This window comes from Chiloscyllium plagiosum, unplaced genomic scaffold, assembly GCF_037043375.1.
Source record: "Chiloscyllium plagiosum isolate Xiang-an unplaced genomic scaffold, Cpla_swu_hap1 HiC_scaffold_18, whole genome shotgun sequence".
Lineage (NCBI taxonomy): Eukaryota > Metazoa > Chordata > Chondrichthyes > Orectolobiformes > Hemiscylliidae > Chiloscyllium > Chiloscyllium plagiosum.
In genome coordinates this window covers 7,638,594-7,657,238 of record NW_028270156.1, presented here as the reverse complement: position 1 = coordinate 7,657,238, position 18,645 = coordinate 7,638,594, and the positions used below count along the sequence as shown (strand labels likewise).

General features: G+C 38.4%; 1 protein-coding gene across 1 annotated transcript in view; it reads right to left on the bottom strand.

The window, feature by feature from the left end:
- slc6a5 (solute carrier family 6 member 5) overlaps positions 1-18,645 on the bottom strand; it is a 61,194-nt gene that overhangs the window by 24,748 nt on the left and 17,801 nt on the right. Inside the window, exons 5-9 of the mRNA XM_043705394.2 lie at positions 18,375-18,548; positions 9,429-9,570; positions 8,507-8,639; positions 8,257-8,391; positions 117-220 (exon numbers count right to left, since the gene is read on the bottom strand). Of these exons, the coding sequence (XP_043561329.1) occupies positions 117-220; positions 8,257-8,391; positions 8,507-8,639; positions 9,429-9,570; positions 18,375-18,548 (688 nt within the window). The remainder of the gene's footprint in view (positions 1-116; positions 221-8,256; positions 8,392-8,506; positions 8,640-9,428; positions 9,571-18,374; positions 18,549-18,645) is intronic.

Sequence of the window (18,645 nt, the reverse complement as noted above, 5' to 3'; positions counted from 1 at the left end):
TGAAGAGGAACAGCAGTCACGAGAAGCTCACCGCCCACGTGCAAGATGGTACTGCTCCTACAAACCGACACCCCCACCCAGCAAGGAGAGAGCAGATGGAACCCCCTCCAGCCTACCTGTAAATGTTATTGTGGAACTTGTTGTATGAAGATAGCGTTATCAGTCCTCCCCAGGCAGCAGAGAGTGAAAAGAAAATTTGAGTCGCTGCGTCTTTCCACACCTATGAGAGCAGACAGAGGCAGAGCTGTGATTTTTATCAAATTAAGATTGCATGGTAACAGCAACTTATATTTATATAGTGTCAATGTAACAACAACTTATATTTATATAGTGTCAATGTAACAACAACTTATATTTATATAGTGTCAATGTAACAGCAACTTATATTTATATAGTGTCAATGTAACAACAACTTATATTTATATAGTGTCAATGTAACAGCAACTTATATTTATATAGTGTCAATGTAACAGCAACTTATATTTATATAGTGTCAATGTAACAACAACTTATATTTATGTAGTGCCAACATAACAACAACTTGTATCAATACAGTACCGATGTAAAAACAACTTCTATTTCTACAGTGCCATTAACGTAGTAAAATGTCTCTGAGTGCTTCACAGCAAGATCAATTGAACACTGAGTTACGTAAAGAAAAATTGGATTAAATTTGGGAATCATGATAAACAGATTACAACTTGAGGAATTTAGGAGAGATGATCTGTCTAAGGAAAGAATTACAGGGCCTGCTGCCTCAGAGTCTGAACATTGTAGATGGGAAGATAAGCAACAACATTCAACCAGGACAGGGATAACTGCAAGTATTAAAGGGGAAGGGGAAGAGGAAGAGGAGTGAGTTATTTGTATAGTGTAGCATAATGTAGTAAACAGTGACAAAGGTTATACAGCAAGATCTCGATCAATTGGGCCAGTAGGCTGAGGAATGGCAGATAGATGTAAGATGTTGCATTTTGATGTATCAAACCAGGACAGAATTTCCCTAGTCAATGGAAGGGTCCTGGGGAGTGTTATAGAAAAAAAGAGATCTAGGGGTGCAGGTTCATAGCTCCTTGAAAGTGGGGTCAGAGTAGACAGGGTGATGAAGAAGGCTTTCTTGCTTGTTTTTATCAGTCAGAGCATTTAATATAGGAATTGGGATGTCTTCTTGCAGCTGTACAAGACATTGGCAAGGCCACATTTAGAGTACTGCATGTAGTTCTGATTGCCCTACTATAGAAAGGATATAATTAAACTAGAAAGAGTGCAGAAAAGATTTACTAGTTTGCTGTCTGAACTGGAAGGTTTGATTTATAAGGAGAGGCTGGATAGGCTGGGATTTTTACCCCTAGAGCTTGGGGGACTGAGGGGTGACCTAATTGAGGTCTATAAAATCATGTGAGGCACAGATAAGATAGATAACCAACAGTTTTTCCCCATGGTATGGGAGTCTAAAACTGGAGGGCAAAGGTTGAAGGTGATAGGGGAGAAATACAAAAGGATCCAGAGGGGCAATTCTTTCACCGGAGGGTGGTGAGTGTCTGGAACAGGTTGCCAGAGGTAGTGGTGGAGGTGAGTACAATTTTGTCATTTAGTAAACATTTAGACAGGTGAATGGATGGGATAGGTATGGAAGGATATGGACCAAATGCAGGCAATGATACTAGACTAATTGTGAAAACTGGTCGGCATGGACAAGTTGGGCCGAAGGGCCTGTTTCCATGCTGTAAACCTCTATGACTCTATGACAATGACTCTACTTAGGACTGGCAAGTATTTGAGAAAGGAAGATTTTCAAGTTTACAAATTTGGCGCAACAATTCCACTTATGGAAGTGATGTGGGAATGGTTTGGTGTTGTTAGAACTGACATACAATTCAAGCAAAATTCTATGTACTTTCACTACCATAACTGGCACTGAAAACATTATGAGACCATGAAATAAAGAGATAGTCCATTTTTTGAAAACATCATTCAAAGATATTCGCAAATAATTAGGTTCAAACCAGCAAGTAAATGAGCAAATAAACCATCTGAAAGAAGCCAATTAAGTCTGCCTCTCACCTATTCAACTGATCACCTCATCAAAGTGACTCTTAATATGTGTAAGTCTCATGTTGTCATATTGTGTAGCAATTGAAAACTCAAGCAGTAAAACATTGCTGGATGCTTTTTTTTGTATTTGCGATGAACAGAAATTTGTAAATGCAAATATACATATTGGGAACAGGACACTATTCAACCCCTCTTTTGCCTGTTCAATAAAATCATGTCAAATCTGATTGTAAACTCAAATCCACATTCCCACCTGTATGATAACCTTTGACCTCCTTGCTTAACAAGAAACTCTCCCCCTCTGCCTTAAAAATAATCAAGAATTCTGCTTCCACAACCTGTTTAGGAAGAGAGTTCCAAAGACTCGAACTCCTTTGAGAGAGAAAAAAATTTAAATAGGTGACCCCGATTTTTAAACCTTATTTTTATTCTAACCATTTTAAAATCTTATTGTCCCTCAGTTATCAATGAACTATGGGAGGAAGACTGAAATCCCTTTATAAGTTGAAACAGATCCAATACAATTCCAACAAGTTTGGTGAATGCAATTTTCTATGTATTTTTCTTTTAAATGCATACTTTTTCAACAAGGTTTAAGATCACTCACAAATATACAGTTGACACATAGAACCTATTATTTTATTTTGAAATGAAACAAGAGAGGTGAATTTCTTTCATATGTGCATGGCCATTCTGAAGCTATCAAATGTGACACTTCGTAAAAACTATTTGAGGATGCCCCCATGTGGTGGTTTACTCAGCATGCTGTGGCTTATTTTGAAAAATATACCTGAATGTTTAACCACTTCCAGACTTCAGACCTCCATAGCTGATATGACTATGGTCTTCACACCATCATGAGGTGGGAAGTGAAGATTTTGGTGGATGAGTCCCTTCAGCCCCATTTACAATTTCTCAGGTGATAAAGCAGATAATAGACCATGTCCAGGTGCAGCAAGAACTTGTTTGTGATAAGATAAGCAGAAAATATTTTTCATGCCACAGAAGTAACAGACAATAACCAGTTCCAAAAAAGATAACGTCCAGCATTAGCACTCAAATACATTAGCATTACGATCACATGACAGTCCACACCCTCTATCAAAATTGACCAAAGTCTAACCGAATCAATCACATAAATATTGGGGCTATTGCAATAAGTCTGAAATTCGAGTGTGAGCAAATCATCTCCTCCTGACTCTACAGAGACTATGCACCATCCACAATGCACAAGTCAGATATAATATAGAACATAGAGGTATTGAATCATACAGTCAACCCTTTGGCCCACCATATCTATGCTGACCAACACCAAACTGCACTAATCCCATTTAGCCTGAATTTGGTGCATAGTCTGCTACACCCTGGCATTTTAAGGGCTCATCCAGATGCTTCTTAAATATTGCGACAGTACCTTCCTCCATCACCCTCTCAGGCAGCATATTCCCTATTTCTACCCTATTCTCTGGAAGAAAAAATTTTCAAAGATCTCCTGAGAGCCATTTACTCTTCACCTTAAACTTCTGCCTCTGCTCTTCAATACATCTGCCACGGGAAAGAAATTCTAATGATCTACTCTGTCTATGCCTCTTATTATTTTGCCTAACTCAATCAGATCCTCCCCCATCAGCCACCCCTGTTTCAAAGAATATAAAGTCAGCCTATCCAATCTCTCTTCATAACTTTCCACCTCAGGCAACATCCTGGTGAATCTCCTGTGCACTCTCTCCTGTGCAATCATGTCCTTCTGTTGGTGTGGCAACCTGAACTGCACAGAGTGTTCCATCTTTGGCCTAATCAATGTGTTATAAAATTGTGACAAGACCTCCTTGCTCATATATTTTGTGTCAAGAGTGTGGTGCTGGAAAAGCACAGCAGGTCAAACAGCATCAGAGGAGCAGGAAAATCGACATTACAGCCCTTCATTTGTGCCCTAGCTAATGAAGATAAACATCCATATGGGTGGCATGGTAGCTCACTGGTTAACACTGCTGCCTCACAGCGCCAGGGACCCAGGTTTGATTCCATCCTCAGGTGACTGTCTGTGTGGAGTTCTATCTCCCTCTGACTGTTGGGATGTCACATTGTGGCTGAGCAGTGCATTAGTGAGGCCATTGAACTGTGTTCATTTCTGGTCTCCCTTCTATGGGAAAGATGTTGTTTAACTTGAAAGGGTTCAGAAAAGATTTACAAGCATGTTGCCGGAATTACGGGGAAGAGACTGAATAGACTGGGATTTTTTTTTCCTGGAGCATCAAAGGCTGAGGGGTGACCTTATAGAGGTCCATAAAATCATGAGCAGCATGGATAGGGTGAATAGCTTAGGTCTTTTTCCAAGGGTGGGGGAGTCCAAAACTAGAGAGCAAAGGTTTAAGGTGAGAGGGCAAAGATTTAATTTGAACTGAAGGGTAACGTCTTCACACAGAGAATGGTGCATGTATGGAATCAGCTGCCAGAGGAGATGGTGGAGGTGGGCACAATTGCAATATTTAAAAGGCATCTAGATGGGTATATGAAGAGGAGGGTTTTACAGAGATATGGGCCCAGTGCTCTCAAATGGACCTAGATTAATTTAGGATATCTGATTAGCAGGAACGAGTTCTACCAAAGGGTTTGTATGACTCTACACCTCTTTGTGCTGATCAATGCTTTATGCTCATTCGCCTTACCAGTCAAGCTCCTTGTGTTAAAGTGGATATAATTTAATTGTATGGACTCCCATGTGTCTTATCCTGCCATACTTTCTCCGCCAACTGGACAGATATGACATTCCTTCTATATCTAATTGGACCTTATTCCAGATTTTATACCTGCTCTGTGCCCCATATCATTGCCAAATTAGCTTAAAACCTTCCCAACAGCATGAGCAAACCACCCAGCAAGGATATTGGACCCAGCATGTACAGGTCCCAACTACACCACATGATCCAAAAATCAAAAGCCCTCCCTTCTACACCACCCCTTTAGCCATTTGCTCATCTGACCCATCTTCCTACTCCTATACATTGTTGTACATGGCACTGGAAATCATCCAGAAGTTACAATCTTAGTAATCTTCCTCTTTAACATGTGACCTAATTCTCTAAATTCCTGTTGCAGAGCCTCATTTTTTTTTAAATGTTCATCATTGTATATCAATGTTATGAACATGCTTCACAAGTACTGCTTGATCACCATCCCCCTTCAGAATGCCCTGCAGTCTTTCTGACTCACGCCCAACCCAAGCACCACGGAGGCAATAAACCATTCGAGAGTTTTGTTTGCTGTCACGGAATTGCCTGTCAGTCCCCTTACAATCAAGTCCTCTGTCACTAAATCTCTCCCAGCGTTTCTCCTTCCCTCTGTACTGGGGTGATGTCACAAACTTGGCTGCTGCAACTTTCCCCTGAGAAGCCAATTCTCCCCAGAAGTGTCCAACACAGTAGACTCGTTTGAGAGGGGGATGACCGCAGGTGTCTCCTGCACAGCCTGCCCACCCTTACAAGTCTTTTGTAGAACTCTGTTCTGAGCAAGGGTCACCTGACCCAAAACATTAACTCTGATTTCTCTCCACAGATGCTGCCATACCTGCTGAGCTTTTCCAGCAATTTCTATTTTCGCCTGAAATCTTCCTAACATCACTATGGGAGTATCTTCATCACACGCGCTGTAGCAGTACATGCAGACAGCTCAAGGGAAATTTAACATGGGTAATGAAAATATCATCATATGACATGCCAATGATGCCCACATCCAACCAACAAATTAAAAAACTACACTTTAATCGAATTAAAGGACTTTGGGAAACTATTCCGAACTGGAACATGCTTGTGGTACACATTCCCATGCATATGAGCTAATAAAGCCATACTGCAGGAAATTATAAGTGCATTTGCTGCAATGTTTATTTTCATAAAATAGGAAGAAGTTCTCGGACCTGTGGAAGAGGAGATGGTCTCTCTCAAGCTCACTCTCTCTCTCTCCCTCTCTCATTCTCTCTCTCTCTCTCTCTCTCTCTGTCTCTCACTCTCTCTAGTAAAGCATCCACCGCTAAAGAAAGTTGATTTATTTTATCCTACCACTTGCTGTAAGCTCTGAGTTTTAACTGCTAAGTTGGAAACTTTATTCTGTGAGCCTTGTGAAGAAGTGAAAGAGCCTGAAGGAAAAAAATCAAAGAAGTGAAGGACTTGGGTAACAAAGGCAATTCCCATCAGACCCTGAGGACTCTTCTGGTCTCCCTTTTATAGGAAGAATGTGTGAAATGTGAAAGGATTCAGAAAAGATTAACCAGGACGTTGCCAGAGTTGGAGGGTTTGAGCTACAGGGAGAGGCTGAATAGGCTGGGCCTGTCTTCCCTGGAGTGTCGAAGGCTGAGGGGTGACCTTATAGAGGTTTATAAAATCATGAGGGGCATGGATAGGGTAAATAGACAAGATAGTTTATCCAGGGTCAAAAACCAGAGGGCATAGGTTTAAGATGAGAAATGTAAGATTTCAAAGGCATCTAATGGGCAACATTTTCACACAGAGGGTGGTGTGTTCATGCAATGAGCTGCCGGAGGAAGTGGTGGAGGCTGGTACAATTACAACATTTAAAAGGCAGCTGGATGGGTATATGAAGAAGATGAGTTTAGAGGGGATATGGACTAAGTGCTGGCAAATAGGACTAGATTAATTTAGGATATCTTGATGGCATGGATGAGTTGGACCAATAGGTCTGTTCCTGTGCTGTACATCTCTATGACTGTATGATTGATGCCATAGAACATTTTCTCCAGTATATTCTTCCCGCCTTCAATAACACCATTATTTTCTTGTCTGTCTGCACTGGGGTTTTAGAAACGGATTAGCATTTTAACTAATAGAATTATATGTTGACAATTCATATCTATGTATCTCTCATTGCAATCTATGAATTTGTAATTAATAGTAATTCCTGTTAAGTATAGAGGCCTGGTCTGGGTTTTCTCATGGCCTGGGTCTATCAGAAAGGTAAACTGGGGACTTTGTGTGCTTTAATATGATATTGTGATGGTTCTGGAAGTAGCAGGGCTTGATTTCTAATGCATTACCCAATGAGGCGTGACACAGTCCAGGAACTCCATGAGCAGGTAAAGTGGCACCAACATGCAGTTACACTGTGAATAAGTCTGTTAGTAATAGTAACAATAAAACCTGGTTCACCACATCAGGGAACAGATAAAAATTTGCTCTGGCCTGTATTCCCCAACTGTTCTGTTTCTAGGCAAGGTCAACGTTTATGTCATATTTTAAATTCTACTGTGGGAAGTGAGCATCGCTAACAAGTGATGGACGAGATGCCTGGGTGAGGAAGACAAATGTACACAGTGGCTTTAAGGGGCACCAAAGCAAAATGTTGTAAAGGTGCAAGAGGGGTACGGCAGTCAAGTGGGACTAAGTGAAGATTGAGGATACTGATGGGGGAAGAGTTAAAAACAATGGGACAAACACAGGAATTTTGTCCATTCGACAGAAGCACCACAATTTGCAACACGTGAATGGATCTATTCAAGGTGGTGCTGACCCTGTGCAACTCCTTATAAGCTTCCTATGGCAGATCTAATCCTAACATTTCTTATAACCGTTCTACACTTTTAAACTTAAATTCTTAGCACACGTCCTGTGAGACTTAACCTATGTAAGTTTTCTTTCACCCTATGATCTTTATGTCCTTGCTTAATACAATCTGCCTGTACTGCTCACAAACAAAGCTTTTCACTGTACATAGGTACACGTGACAATAAATAAATCCAATCAAATCAAATCAAAGAGAGTGTCACCCACTATATATTTCGGTATTTCATGTGATGATTGTAATAGTATTGTAAATTGTACTAGCAATATAACAGGTCCTTTCTAATGTATTATTCAAGTCACTTTCTTTTAAATGCTATTTCTTCTCAATATCTCTTTGCTCACTATATTCACTTATTTACAACAGAATATTTATATCTGCACTGTATGAAAGAGTTATTTAACAATTGTTTCTTTCCTGATGTTTAACATAGTCAATGCATGGAGAGGATCCTCCAACCCCAGACCTACAGCAATCCAAAGGGAAAGGTTTGTGAAGGAGCATGAGAGCAAAGGAATAAAAAGGACTTGCTCATCTGATTCATCTATTCCAGTTAAATATTGGTGAAACCATGCATTCTGGTCTCCTGCACTCTTTTACAGTTCACCATTATTATTAGTTTCGCACCTTAGCATCCTTAAGCTTATCCCAATTGGGCGTAATGAAGTACCAGATTCCATCTCCAGCACCCGGCAAAGTAATCCCTCGGATTAGAAGGATGACAAGGACAACATAGGGGAAGGTGGCTGTGAAGTAGACAACCTGTGAATAAAGGGCAGAAATTATATTTGTTTATTTCCAGTCAACAAATGGAGCCAATCATAGCTGTAAAATTATAGAATGGTAAAGTGCTAAATGAAAGGATAACATGACCCACCTTTCCTGATGATTTTATTCCTTTAGCCAGGGATAGATAAACAATTATCCAGGCCAATAACAGAGTCATTGCTAGCTCCCATCTTATTTCCCCAGGGTATTCAATCCCATCAGAAATCTTTAACACAAAGTACCTGTGAAGAGATTATAGCAATCCGGAAATTACTGCATATTTTAGCAAGACGTGAATGCATACAGAGACCGAGGGTAATTCTTGATGTGTGATTATTTAAAGCGAGTGGTAATGCCTGAGCTGCCATTTTCTCATCTGCCCCCATTTTTATTTTACATTGAATGGATATAAATATTGGCACAGATAGATAACTGACTGCCAATTCATTTCACCTGTTTTATGCAATAGCACACAGTATTTGTCTGTCCCTATGATTTTATGCTGTAGATATAATGAAGTATGCGCATGTTACTTAGCTATTCAGTTCTTTCCCTTGTTCCTTTCAGCTTTAAGCTTTCATTTCATGTAAGTTTCTCCAATTAAGAATCAATCTGATGATAGGAGACATGCAGATGACTGAAATATCAAATATGTTTACTTTCTTTCAGCAAGTTTCCAATATGAGTATAACAGTGGTTGCATTGTCTGAATCAAAATAGTTACACAATTATTATTATGTGGGGGATCTTTGTAATGAAACACCTCTGCGATGTTTACCCAGTAAATCCACCTCTTCATTTTCCTCTTACTACTTTTGACTTTGTGCCACTCATCACTCCTCAGCAAACATTAGCATCATCGGTTTGCTGTTTCCCAGGTTTCTGTTTGTACGTTTGTTCAGATAACCTCTCAAATACTGAGAATGGGAGCCCAGATGAGATCGTCCTTCTGCTTTCCTCCCTGCCTCGATTTTGTTGCATTTCTCATTTTAAAAATAAATTATAGTGTTCACATTAAGTGCCCCCCTTACTTGAAGTATTCTTCACTGCCGCTGACAAAGGTTTTGTTTATTGGCTGGGTGTAATTCACCATGGTGACATTGGAAAAAGCAGAAAGGCAAAATGTCGAGTTTTTAATCTGCACACTGTTCATATCTCCAATTATGCAGGAATCTGTTGGAACAAGAGAAGTCATGTTAATGTGTAAATGTTGTGATTGATTCTGTCCACTAATTTTATTGACTTTCCATATCATCTGCAAACATTTAAGTTAACATCTTGAGCCTTCAATATTTCACAAAGCTCTGACACTGAAGACAGGAAATGCTTCTAGAGAATATTTATTGATCAAAGGATTTCTTCTGATTAACGTACTGAGATATAACTTCTGAGTTATTCTGAAATAATGTTAAATTGTGTGCATTGATATAAGGGTTGCTCAAGTTATTAACAAAATCATGTTTTCCATATTGAAGAATCTTACAGGAATATGCTTACATGGATTATCAAAATGCAAAATCACTTTTGCACCAATTTTATGAGAAATATTGTATTAAAACATACTAGAATTATATGTCTCTAAGACACAATTACTCATGCATATGTATGGAATGACACAGTGTGATGTTTATTGCATGGCGCAATGCAGTTAGACCTACCTCTCCACAGCATATAGTGCCCATACACGGAGTTTCAATGGATAATTGAAGTCACCATATCATCAAAAAAGAACAGACTGCTTTCCTTTTCATAAGGGTCAAGCTGTGCTTTTATCCTAGACTACAGAAATATCGACAGAATGCCCACTTACAGTCCTTTCCTCAATCGCTTAACCCACTTTCTTACTTGCCTTATGGAGAAGTGGTGAGGTATGAGTTTGAATGGTCTAATCTTGAATTGGATTCAGATAGTGTGCTCCAACTCCAAGACCCACGTAAGAATTGTTAGAGATGCACTGAACATATTTCACAAAAGGGGAATGAAATTAGTTTGTCCATTGTTTGGTTCGGTGCTTTCATCAATGATGCGTTGGACAATGTCAAAAACGATATCATGAAATGGCAATCATTTTGAAAAGAATTGTGACATTTGTTTTCACAGATTGTGTTATGTCTTTGATGGATTTATCTGGCGTTTGACATCCTGAATAGTGTCCTTATTATTGACCTTTTGGATACCACAAATATCTCTGGTTGCCATGTTACAGCATCATTCAGTTCAAGAAAGTGTTTGAAAGTAACAGTTTGAAGATAGCCAGGTATTTTCCCCCAATTGAATCTGTACGCATTTCTTTGTTATGCTAATTTTAGTGTAGTCCTTCAAGACCATCAGATTGCTCTGATCTTTTGTCACCAAGGTTTTCATGCCAGTTCAGCTGGAGGCAAATATGATACATACCCAAATAGATCCCTTTGTGTATCAGAGTTGCAAGGTATGCAACAAAAAGACTCCCCCATTTTTTGTGCAAAAGCTTTGAATAAGTGAATTGGATTTGAGAGAATAAGGGTAATGGTTTCAAGAAAAGAAGTTTTAAGCCGACATAAAACTATTACTCAACTCATGGCATACATGTCTTTTGACAAAGTCATTTAAACGAGTGCCTCCATTTATCTTTTGATGAAGCAGAGCCCAATCTATTTCACTATCAATACACACAAGGGTGCATTGTGGAAAACTGTCTTACTTACCTCCTTTCAATATGTCAAAGAACATCACATGAATTCAGAAAAACTGATAAGGATATAACACTAAAGTGACAGTATTAACCAGAGGCCAAATATGCAAATGTTACCAGGTCTTTTTGTCTACTTTGAAGAGTTTGTTGACAGGTAAGGAGCTGCTTGTGAAGCTCTGTTACAGCTCTCCCTGATGGGGAATGGTAAAATGTAGATGTTATTGGAAAGCAACCAACAACAATGCCCTCACACACTTCATTGTGAGATTTTCTGAAGTCTAGGCCACTGCAGAACATTTATCAAGCACAAGCTCAACCCTGCATTACCATCTCAGTTCTTTGTGGGTAAAGGGATAGGTCGGTAGGATTTCTTTTGAGTTAGGTTTATTCCAAAGCGACAAAATGGGTGTTTGGAAATTGGAACCCATTTGTCAGTCTGTAGCAGGCTTGGTTACTACATATTCAATGACACTACACTGATCTGCTGAATTTCAAAGTGATGACTTGGTCGGGTAGGCTGGATCGTGAATGAGGGATTCTCAACAGGGGTCCTAAGCTTGACTAAATAACCGCAACTGATGTTGAAAACCAAAACTACAAGCAAGCTGATATTAAATGGAGAAGCAGTGGGAAACATGCAAGTGATCTGTGATAGCTAAGAAGGATAAACTTAGCCAGTTGAACTACTTGCACATTTATGAAGTTCAACAAAACATTATTTTTTTGCCAGAATTCTCGAATAATCTTGTAATCCCAGAACACAGAAGGTTGAAGGATTATTGATCAACATTCTCAAGAAATTAAGGAGAGCAGACAAACTTTCTATCCACTGTTCAAGGAGCTTAGGACGAGGGGATGCAATTTGCAATTTTGAACCAGAAAAGAAATTAGGAAACTCTTCGACATGCAATGGGTGGTACACATTTGGAGATCTCTTCCACAAACAGCAATTAAATCAGAGATTGGAAAGAAATTTGAAAACCAAAGGTAGGAGGGAAAATGGGGAAAAAGCAAGTTGGAGAGGTTAGGTTATAGATCCGCTTTGATCGTACTGAATGTTGAAACACAGACAATTGTCTAAATTGTGTTCCTCTGTCCTTATGTATCCATGGAGATTTTAAGCATAAATGTACAACAAGCTTAAACAAGTGAGTGTGTCCAAAAGGTGATAACATATGGTTACCACATAAAGCAAACATTTAACCTTAATTAATGCATTCTATAGTCATTTGATTCACAAGCCCTCACACATGATGAGCAGTTTCCATATGTATAAACGCCCGGAAACACTCACAATTTTGGTGTGAACTGTGTAACATGCCACAGTAGATATGGTACAGCACAACATGCTTTGTGTTGTACAGCACAGTTTTGTATTGAATTTATGCATACATTGTAGCATAACAAAACCAGGAAGTGCCGGAGAAACTCAGCAAAATCTGTTGTTTGGATGTCAAAAGTCATATTAGACTTGAAAAATTAACTGTGTTTCTCTTCCCATTATGCAAATTATTGAAATCTGTATTAAAACCAGAGAGTGCCGGAGAAACTCAGCAGAATCTGTTGTTTGGATGTCAAGAGTGTCACATGGGAAGAGAAACAAAGTTAATTTTTCAAGTCTAATATGTTCAGTGTAACTTAATTTTGTATATAATTGTAGTAGAGTTTTGTACATATGCTAGAACAATGTGTTTTGTATCTTGAAACAAATAATGTAATAAACACATCATACATGCCATGATATACATATGATACGTGTACATTGTGTGTTAAACAGTATGTAACACGTGTTAAATATCTTCGACCAGTCTATAATAGATAATATATTGTGGTGAATGGTGTTATGTAGTGCATGCACAGCAAAATATAGTGTGGTGAAAATTGTATGGCACAGCGTGATTGATACCAAGTAGCAACAAGATGCGTATTGTGTAACACAGTTAAATCTATTCTATATAAAATTGTGTCTACATTGTAGCAACACAAAATACTATAATGCAACATTTACTACGTAGCACAGTTTAGAAAAATCCATGTCAAGCAGTATGTTAACCAATGTGTTATGTATAAGTGACTTCGTATTCTGTTCATACGTTTTTCTTGACACCATTTTTTCTGGATTGAAATCAGATCATTTACCCGTAATATAGACCAGAGGATGGAAATTACTGGTACAATGTAGACATGATGGATTAACACACTTGTACTGAAACTGTTTCTCTGCAGATCTCTTTAACGGATCCAGCAACTCATTTAAACTAATGTCTGGAAATATGAATTAGATGCTAGCCTACTTAGTGTGTGTACATTCATGTTGCTAATATTACGTCGCAAGTTAGTACATTCACATATGAAAATGATATTAATTGCAGGCTAATGGAATCACCAAAATCAAAATCCCTGAAATAAATGGAACATCCTGGTTTAATCCAACCTCTCAGTAATCTTTTGTTTCAATAATCTAAGAACAATTTTAACACCCCCAGTAATTAGTCCTTTTCCTTAGAGTTCACAAGTATGATACATGCTGTTCAAAAATAGAAGCTGTTGAATCAAAGAAATATTTGCATTTATGTAGCACCATTTACAATCTCAAAAAGTCTCAAAATAGTTTTCAATCAGTTCACTACTTTTTAAAGTATTGTTACTGCTGTGCTGTACCCAATTAGCACGCAGCAGAATCCAAGAAACTGCATTGTAGAAATGGCCAGAACAACCTATTTAATTTAGTTAAAAATCACACAACACCAGGTTATAGTCCAACAGGTTTACTTGGAAGCACTAGCTTTCATCAGAAGAAGGAGCGCTCTGAAAGCTAGAGCTTCCAAGTAAACCTGTTGGACTATAATTTGGTGCTGTGTGATTTTTAACTTTGTTTACCCCCGTTCAACACCGGCTCCTCCACATCATGTTTTAATTTAATTGCTGAGGGGTAAACGTTGCTCTCGATAATGAGAAATTCTCTCCAGACCCCTTTGAAAAGTGCTATGGGAAACATTGTATCGACCTGAAAAAGGCAGCCATGGTCTTGTTTTAATGTTTCATTGAAAAGATGGCACTTCTGACAGCGCAGCACTCCCTCAATACTGGACTGGAGCATCAGCCTAGATTTTTGTGCTCAGTTTCCTGAGTGAGCTTTGAACTAACAGTGCCATTACTGACTCAAGGCTAATACACTTTGCATTATTAAAATAATATAATCACACAGTGCTGCATTTCTCATATTAGAGGTGCAATCATGAGATAAGGCAAATTGCAGATTAAAACAGCAGATTTTGTAAAGCTGACATGTGCAGTTCAGTTATGTTAATATGTAATAAAGCACAGGCACAGCATGATGCATGCATTAAAAAATGTACACAAGCATTAAAATTTCTATGTATGCAAATATGCATTAAAATCAATACCAAAGTCATTCTGCATTACCTTTGATCTTAAAGCATTTTTTTTTGCAGATGAGTAGTGAGAACGTGGAATGCATTACTGTCTGCTGTTATCTGCCAGCTGTTAGGTTTAACCCATAATACTTTTATATTACACTGTGATTTTCCAAAGTTAGCAGCCTTCATTTTCCTATTCTTTAAGATTTTGTTTCTGTGAATAAATTAATGAGATGCATCATTAAGATTTCAGTCTGGGTATCGGAAACTGCAGGAACATTAAATGAAGGTCTAGTTTTGCTAAATCTTTCTGATTAGCTTAGTCCACCCTTTAGTTTGAAGCGCAGGAACGTCCGACTCAGGAAGGGCTGGGATCAGACACAAGATAAAACCTCCTCTACTTTGTTCCAACAATGAGCAGTAATTCAAATTAATCAAAACAGCATCCTCTGGGCCAATGTAAGTAGGTTGCTCCTCACTCTCCCCCTCCCCAGGACCTGTCAGCAAGACTATACATTTCTATCATATTAGGATCAGAACAAATGCATTAGGAGCTAAATTAAGATTATTGAGATTAATTCCACTCAAGACCCTACCATCTGGTAGATAAATATTTCATCTTGTCAGCCTTGGCTGGATTCAAAGTCATTCCCCTGAGCTGAAGTAACATTATCCTTATTTGGTGCGCCTTTAAAGGCCTTCAGAGGTAGGAAGAGATTACATGTTCATTACAGCAATCAAAATATAATTATACTGCAGCACATCACTGCCAATTCTCTGACACATTCTTTCTCTAAGCATGGCTTCCCATTTGGAGTGTGTCAATTTACTCCAATAGTCAATGGCAACATTGGTATGGCAGCTTATTAGGCATCAATGCGGTGGCAATGGATGTGTTGACTTTTCTGTTACATTATTACTGACGTAACTTGGTGGCACATTGGTAATCATATTCTTTAAGCGCAGTTCAAGCTGTGCATCTAAAAAAAAATTCTGAAGGTCCAGAATTATTATAGAACAGAGGCAATCTAATTCAATGGTTCAAATTCTGCCATAAAGAAAAAAGGTACATTTCTAACAATTGTACAAATGTATGGGCTCCGAATCTCAGTCGGTAATGAAGCAATTGCACTGACTGCTGAAATGGATGGAATCTGTCCACAAAGATCCAGCAATCTCATTGACATGGATTAACCCTTTCCCAGCAATAGTTTTAACCTGGGAGCACATTAAGCGGATCTCCAGGTATCCAGCAACAGTGATGTCGTCAAACATGATAAACAGCCAATCACACTGAAGGAATCTCACAGAAAGTAAACTAAGAGACAAAATGCTCTCACTATTCCTTACTTTTAATTACAGAGAGTCAAGAAATTGAATGGGTCGTTTAGAATCCGAAATATCATTGAAACAGAACATTTCCCCAATATCTTTTTTAACATTGTGGCATTTTTTGACATTCCACATATATTTCATTAGTTTTTTTAGAGATGGTAAGGCTGTTCAGGGATAACCACAATTGTAGTGTGCCACTAACAATCCAAGAACACTTCATTAAACAGGATATGATCTTTTTCAAGGGTTTTTACAGCAAGGCTAATAGTGTAATAGAGCAATTTCTCATTAGTTTGGAAATTCCTATTTGATTGCAACTTATGGGGAATTCAGCAGCACTCCCTATAGAGAAACATAAAATTACTGATAACTCCTGGATTTCCACCTTTAACTGCACATGCAGACACTTGAGAAGCTAGAGTTTCAGAGGAGTAATGATAGTGAACACCAACCATTTCACCAGTACAGCAAAAGCTGTGCCTATGTAACCAAGAAAGTGAGATGATACACCTTGATATCTGTTTTTGGCCTTTTGCTGATCTTGGAGTCTCTGATATTTGAGAGTGTTGTTGTCCTTAGTGAAATCATGATTGCAAATTTGAATTGGTTTACAGAGGGCAAGCAACTTTCTTTACACAGTTAATACTTGCCCGAAACTTCCATGCTGATTGAAATATTCAGTCAACTAATATTTTTTACAATCATATTATCTGCATTTTTATGCAAGGTAAAAATTGAACTAATTTAGTATGACGACAGTGTCTTTTGTTTATTACATTTCATCACTGACCCTTTAAAATCATTAATTGCAATTGTATATTGGTCCAGCTCTCCTGGGATCATAATGGTACATCTCAGTAATATCATTAATGAGTGGGGTGTTTTAATTTAGCGAGCTGCTCACAGTGGCACTGAGAGTGTACTTATGCTATTCTCACAAACATTGCCACAAATCTAAATATGTTTGAGCTGAATGGGTGGCAGTAAGTGTGGCAGTTGAAAGATCTATTCTCAAGGAAGCCATAGACATGACATTTTGAAATGACGAGGATGAATACTTGGTTATGCCCTGTTCTGAACCATTGTTTTGAGAACATAGAGAGATCAATCAAATGGTGATTTGTTGGCCGTCATGTGACTGTATCCGCAGTTGATTAAGAACAAATTTAGCATTGGTTTGGGAAACAAATCTCCACCCTCTGAGCCACTGGAAGTGAAATTAGGGCGTCTGTAGCAAACAAAATGAAGGAAAATGAAGGTGCTTAACCTTATTGGAGGGTTATTTATAGAACTTTAAGTTAAAAAAGTAATTAAATTCAATTATACACAAACATAATGTTGACACTCAAAAAATTATTTAAACAGGCCTATGGCCCCACAGATGTGTGCAAACACTGAAAACGGTATATTTCTTACTTGCATTATATGGATATTGTAAACAATAACAATTCTTGAGCATTGTAGAGAAATATAAACCATTACACATTTGAAGGAAATTCCTTAACATGCATTACGAGCTTGTTCCATAGCTTTCAATGTATCTGGGCTAAGCTTTAAGTCCATTTATAGTCAATAGGCAGAACATGCTAAATTGGAGTAGATAAATTTCTGACACCAACTGAAAAAAAGAAAAGAAGTTGCCACTGAGGTAGCCTGTTGGCACCAAATCAATGTGGGCCTTCCTGGCTGGCATCACTAATTACATCCATTCTAAGGTTATTGGGATCATTGGCTCAGGAGAGCTCTGTAGAATGAATACCTTTAAAAGTAAAAGATTCTGACATTGGTCCGTAATGATGAAAATTTATTGCTGACAGTACCTCTGTACAGTTACTTTCTTCAGCTAGAATTATCTTTAGACACAAATTAACAAGTGTCAAAGAAAAGTGGGAGTGATTAGAAGAATGTTTTGCACAGGTAATGTTCTGACAGAAGCGATAGTCCAGAAGTAAAATCCACAAAATCTTTTGGATGGGTTCAAGTAAAGATTTGGAAATAAATATCTTGTGAGACTTTGGTGAAAAGGCAGAGGATTGACAAGGGACAGCTCTTGCAGAAAGCCAGCACAGATTTGATGGGCCAAATGGCCTCCATCTACCCTGTTAATTCATTTGACCATTTTACTTTTTCAATAACTCAAAATCATTAGTGATAAGCCCGAAGACCCATTCACAAGCTACATCTCTTCGAGATCACTGCAGTTACTTGAATTTATTGACCCTCCAATAAGGTAACATGGTCCTATGTGAGTGAAGGCAACAATGTATTTAAAATCACACTGCAATCCAAATTATTATAACAGCAGCAGTAAAATGACTAGCAGTAACCTCCTTTCCGATTTCCACTAGTCAGCAAAGATGGATGGAAATTAAAAGTAAATAAAAGCAACTAAGGCTTAACATTTTGGAAGATGCTGTGGTCCCTGGTGGCATTTTACAAGACTGCTTGTAGTTTTAAGGTATTTTTATGTTGCACAGGTATCCGTGGTGATCCCTGTAAAGCAAGCGCATGTCTTTTTTAAGAAAAAAACCTCTTCCAGTAGGCAAGAAGATTGGGTGAGTCCAAAGAATAGGTTCTGCAGTGGTTACCCAATAACAGCTTGTGCTTGTCTCTACAGTTTGCAGTGTTCCATCTATTTTCACAGGATGCCCAGGGAAGGACGGGTATGCATGATGCAAAAAGGTAGAAGAGAGTGTAGCATATGATGATGTTGTAGTACACAGCAATCAGAACCGAGATGATTAACATAGCGAGTCCACATCCTACAAACAGAATGAGAAACGAGATAATGTAATATGCAATAAGGCATTTTATTTTAACAAAATCAGAATCAGAAGGAGTCTATGAGTTTCAATGCTG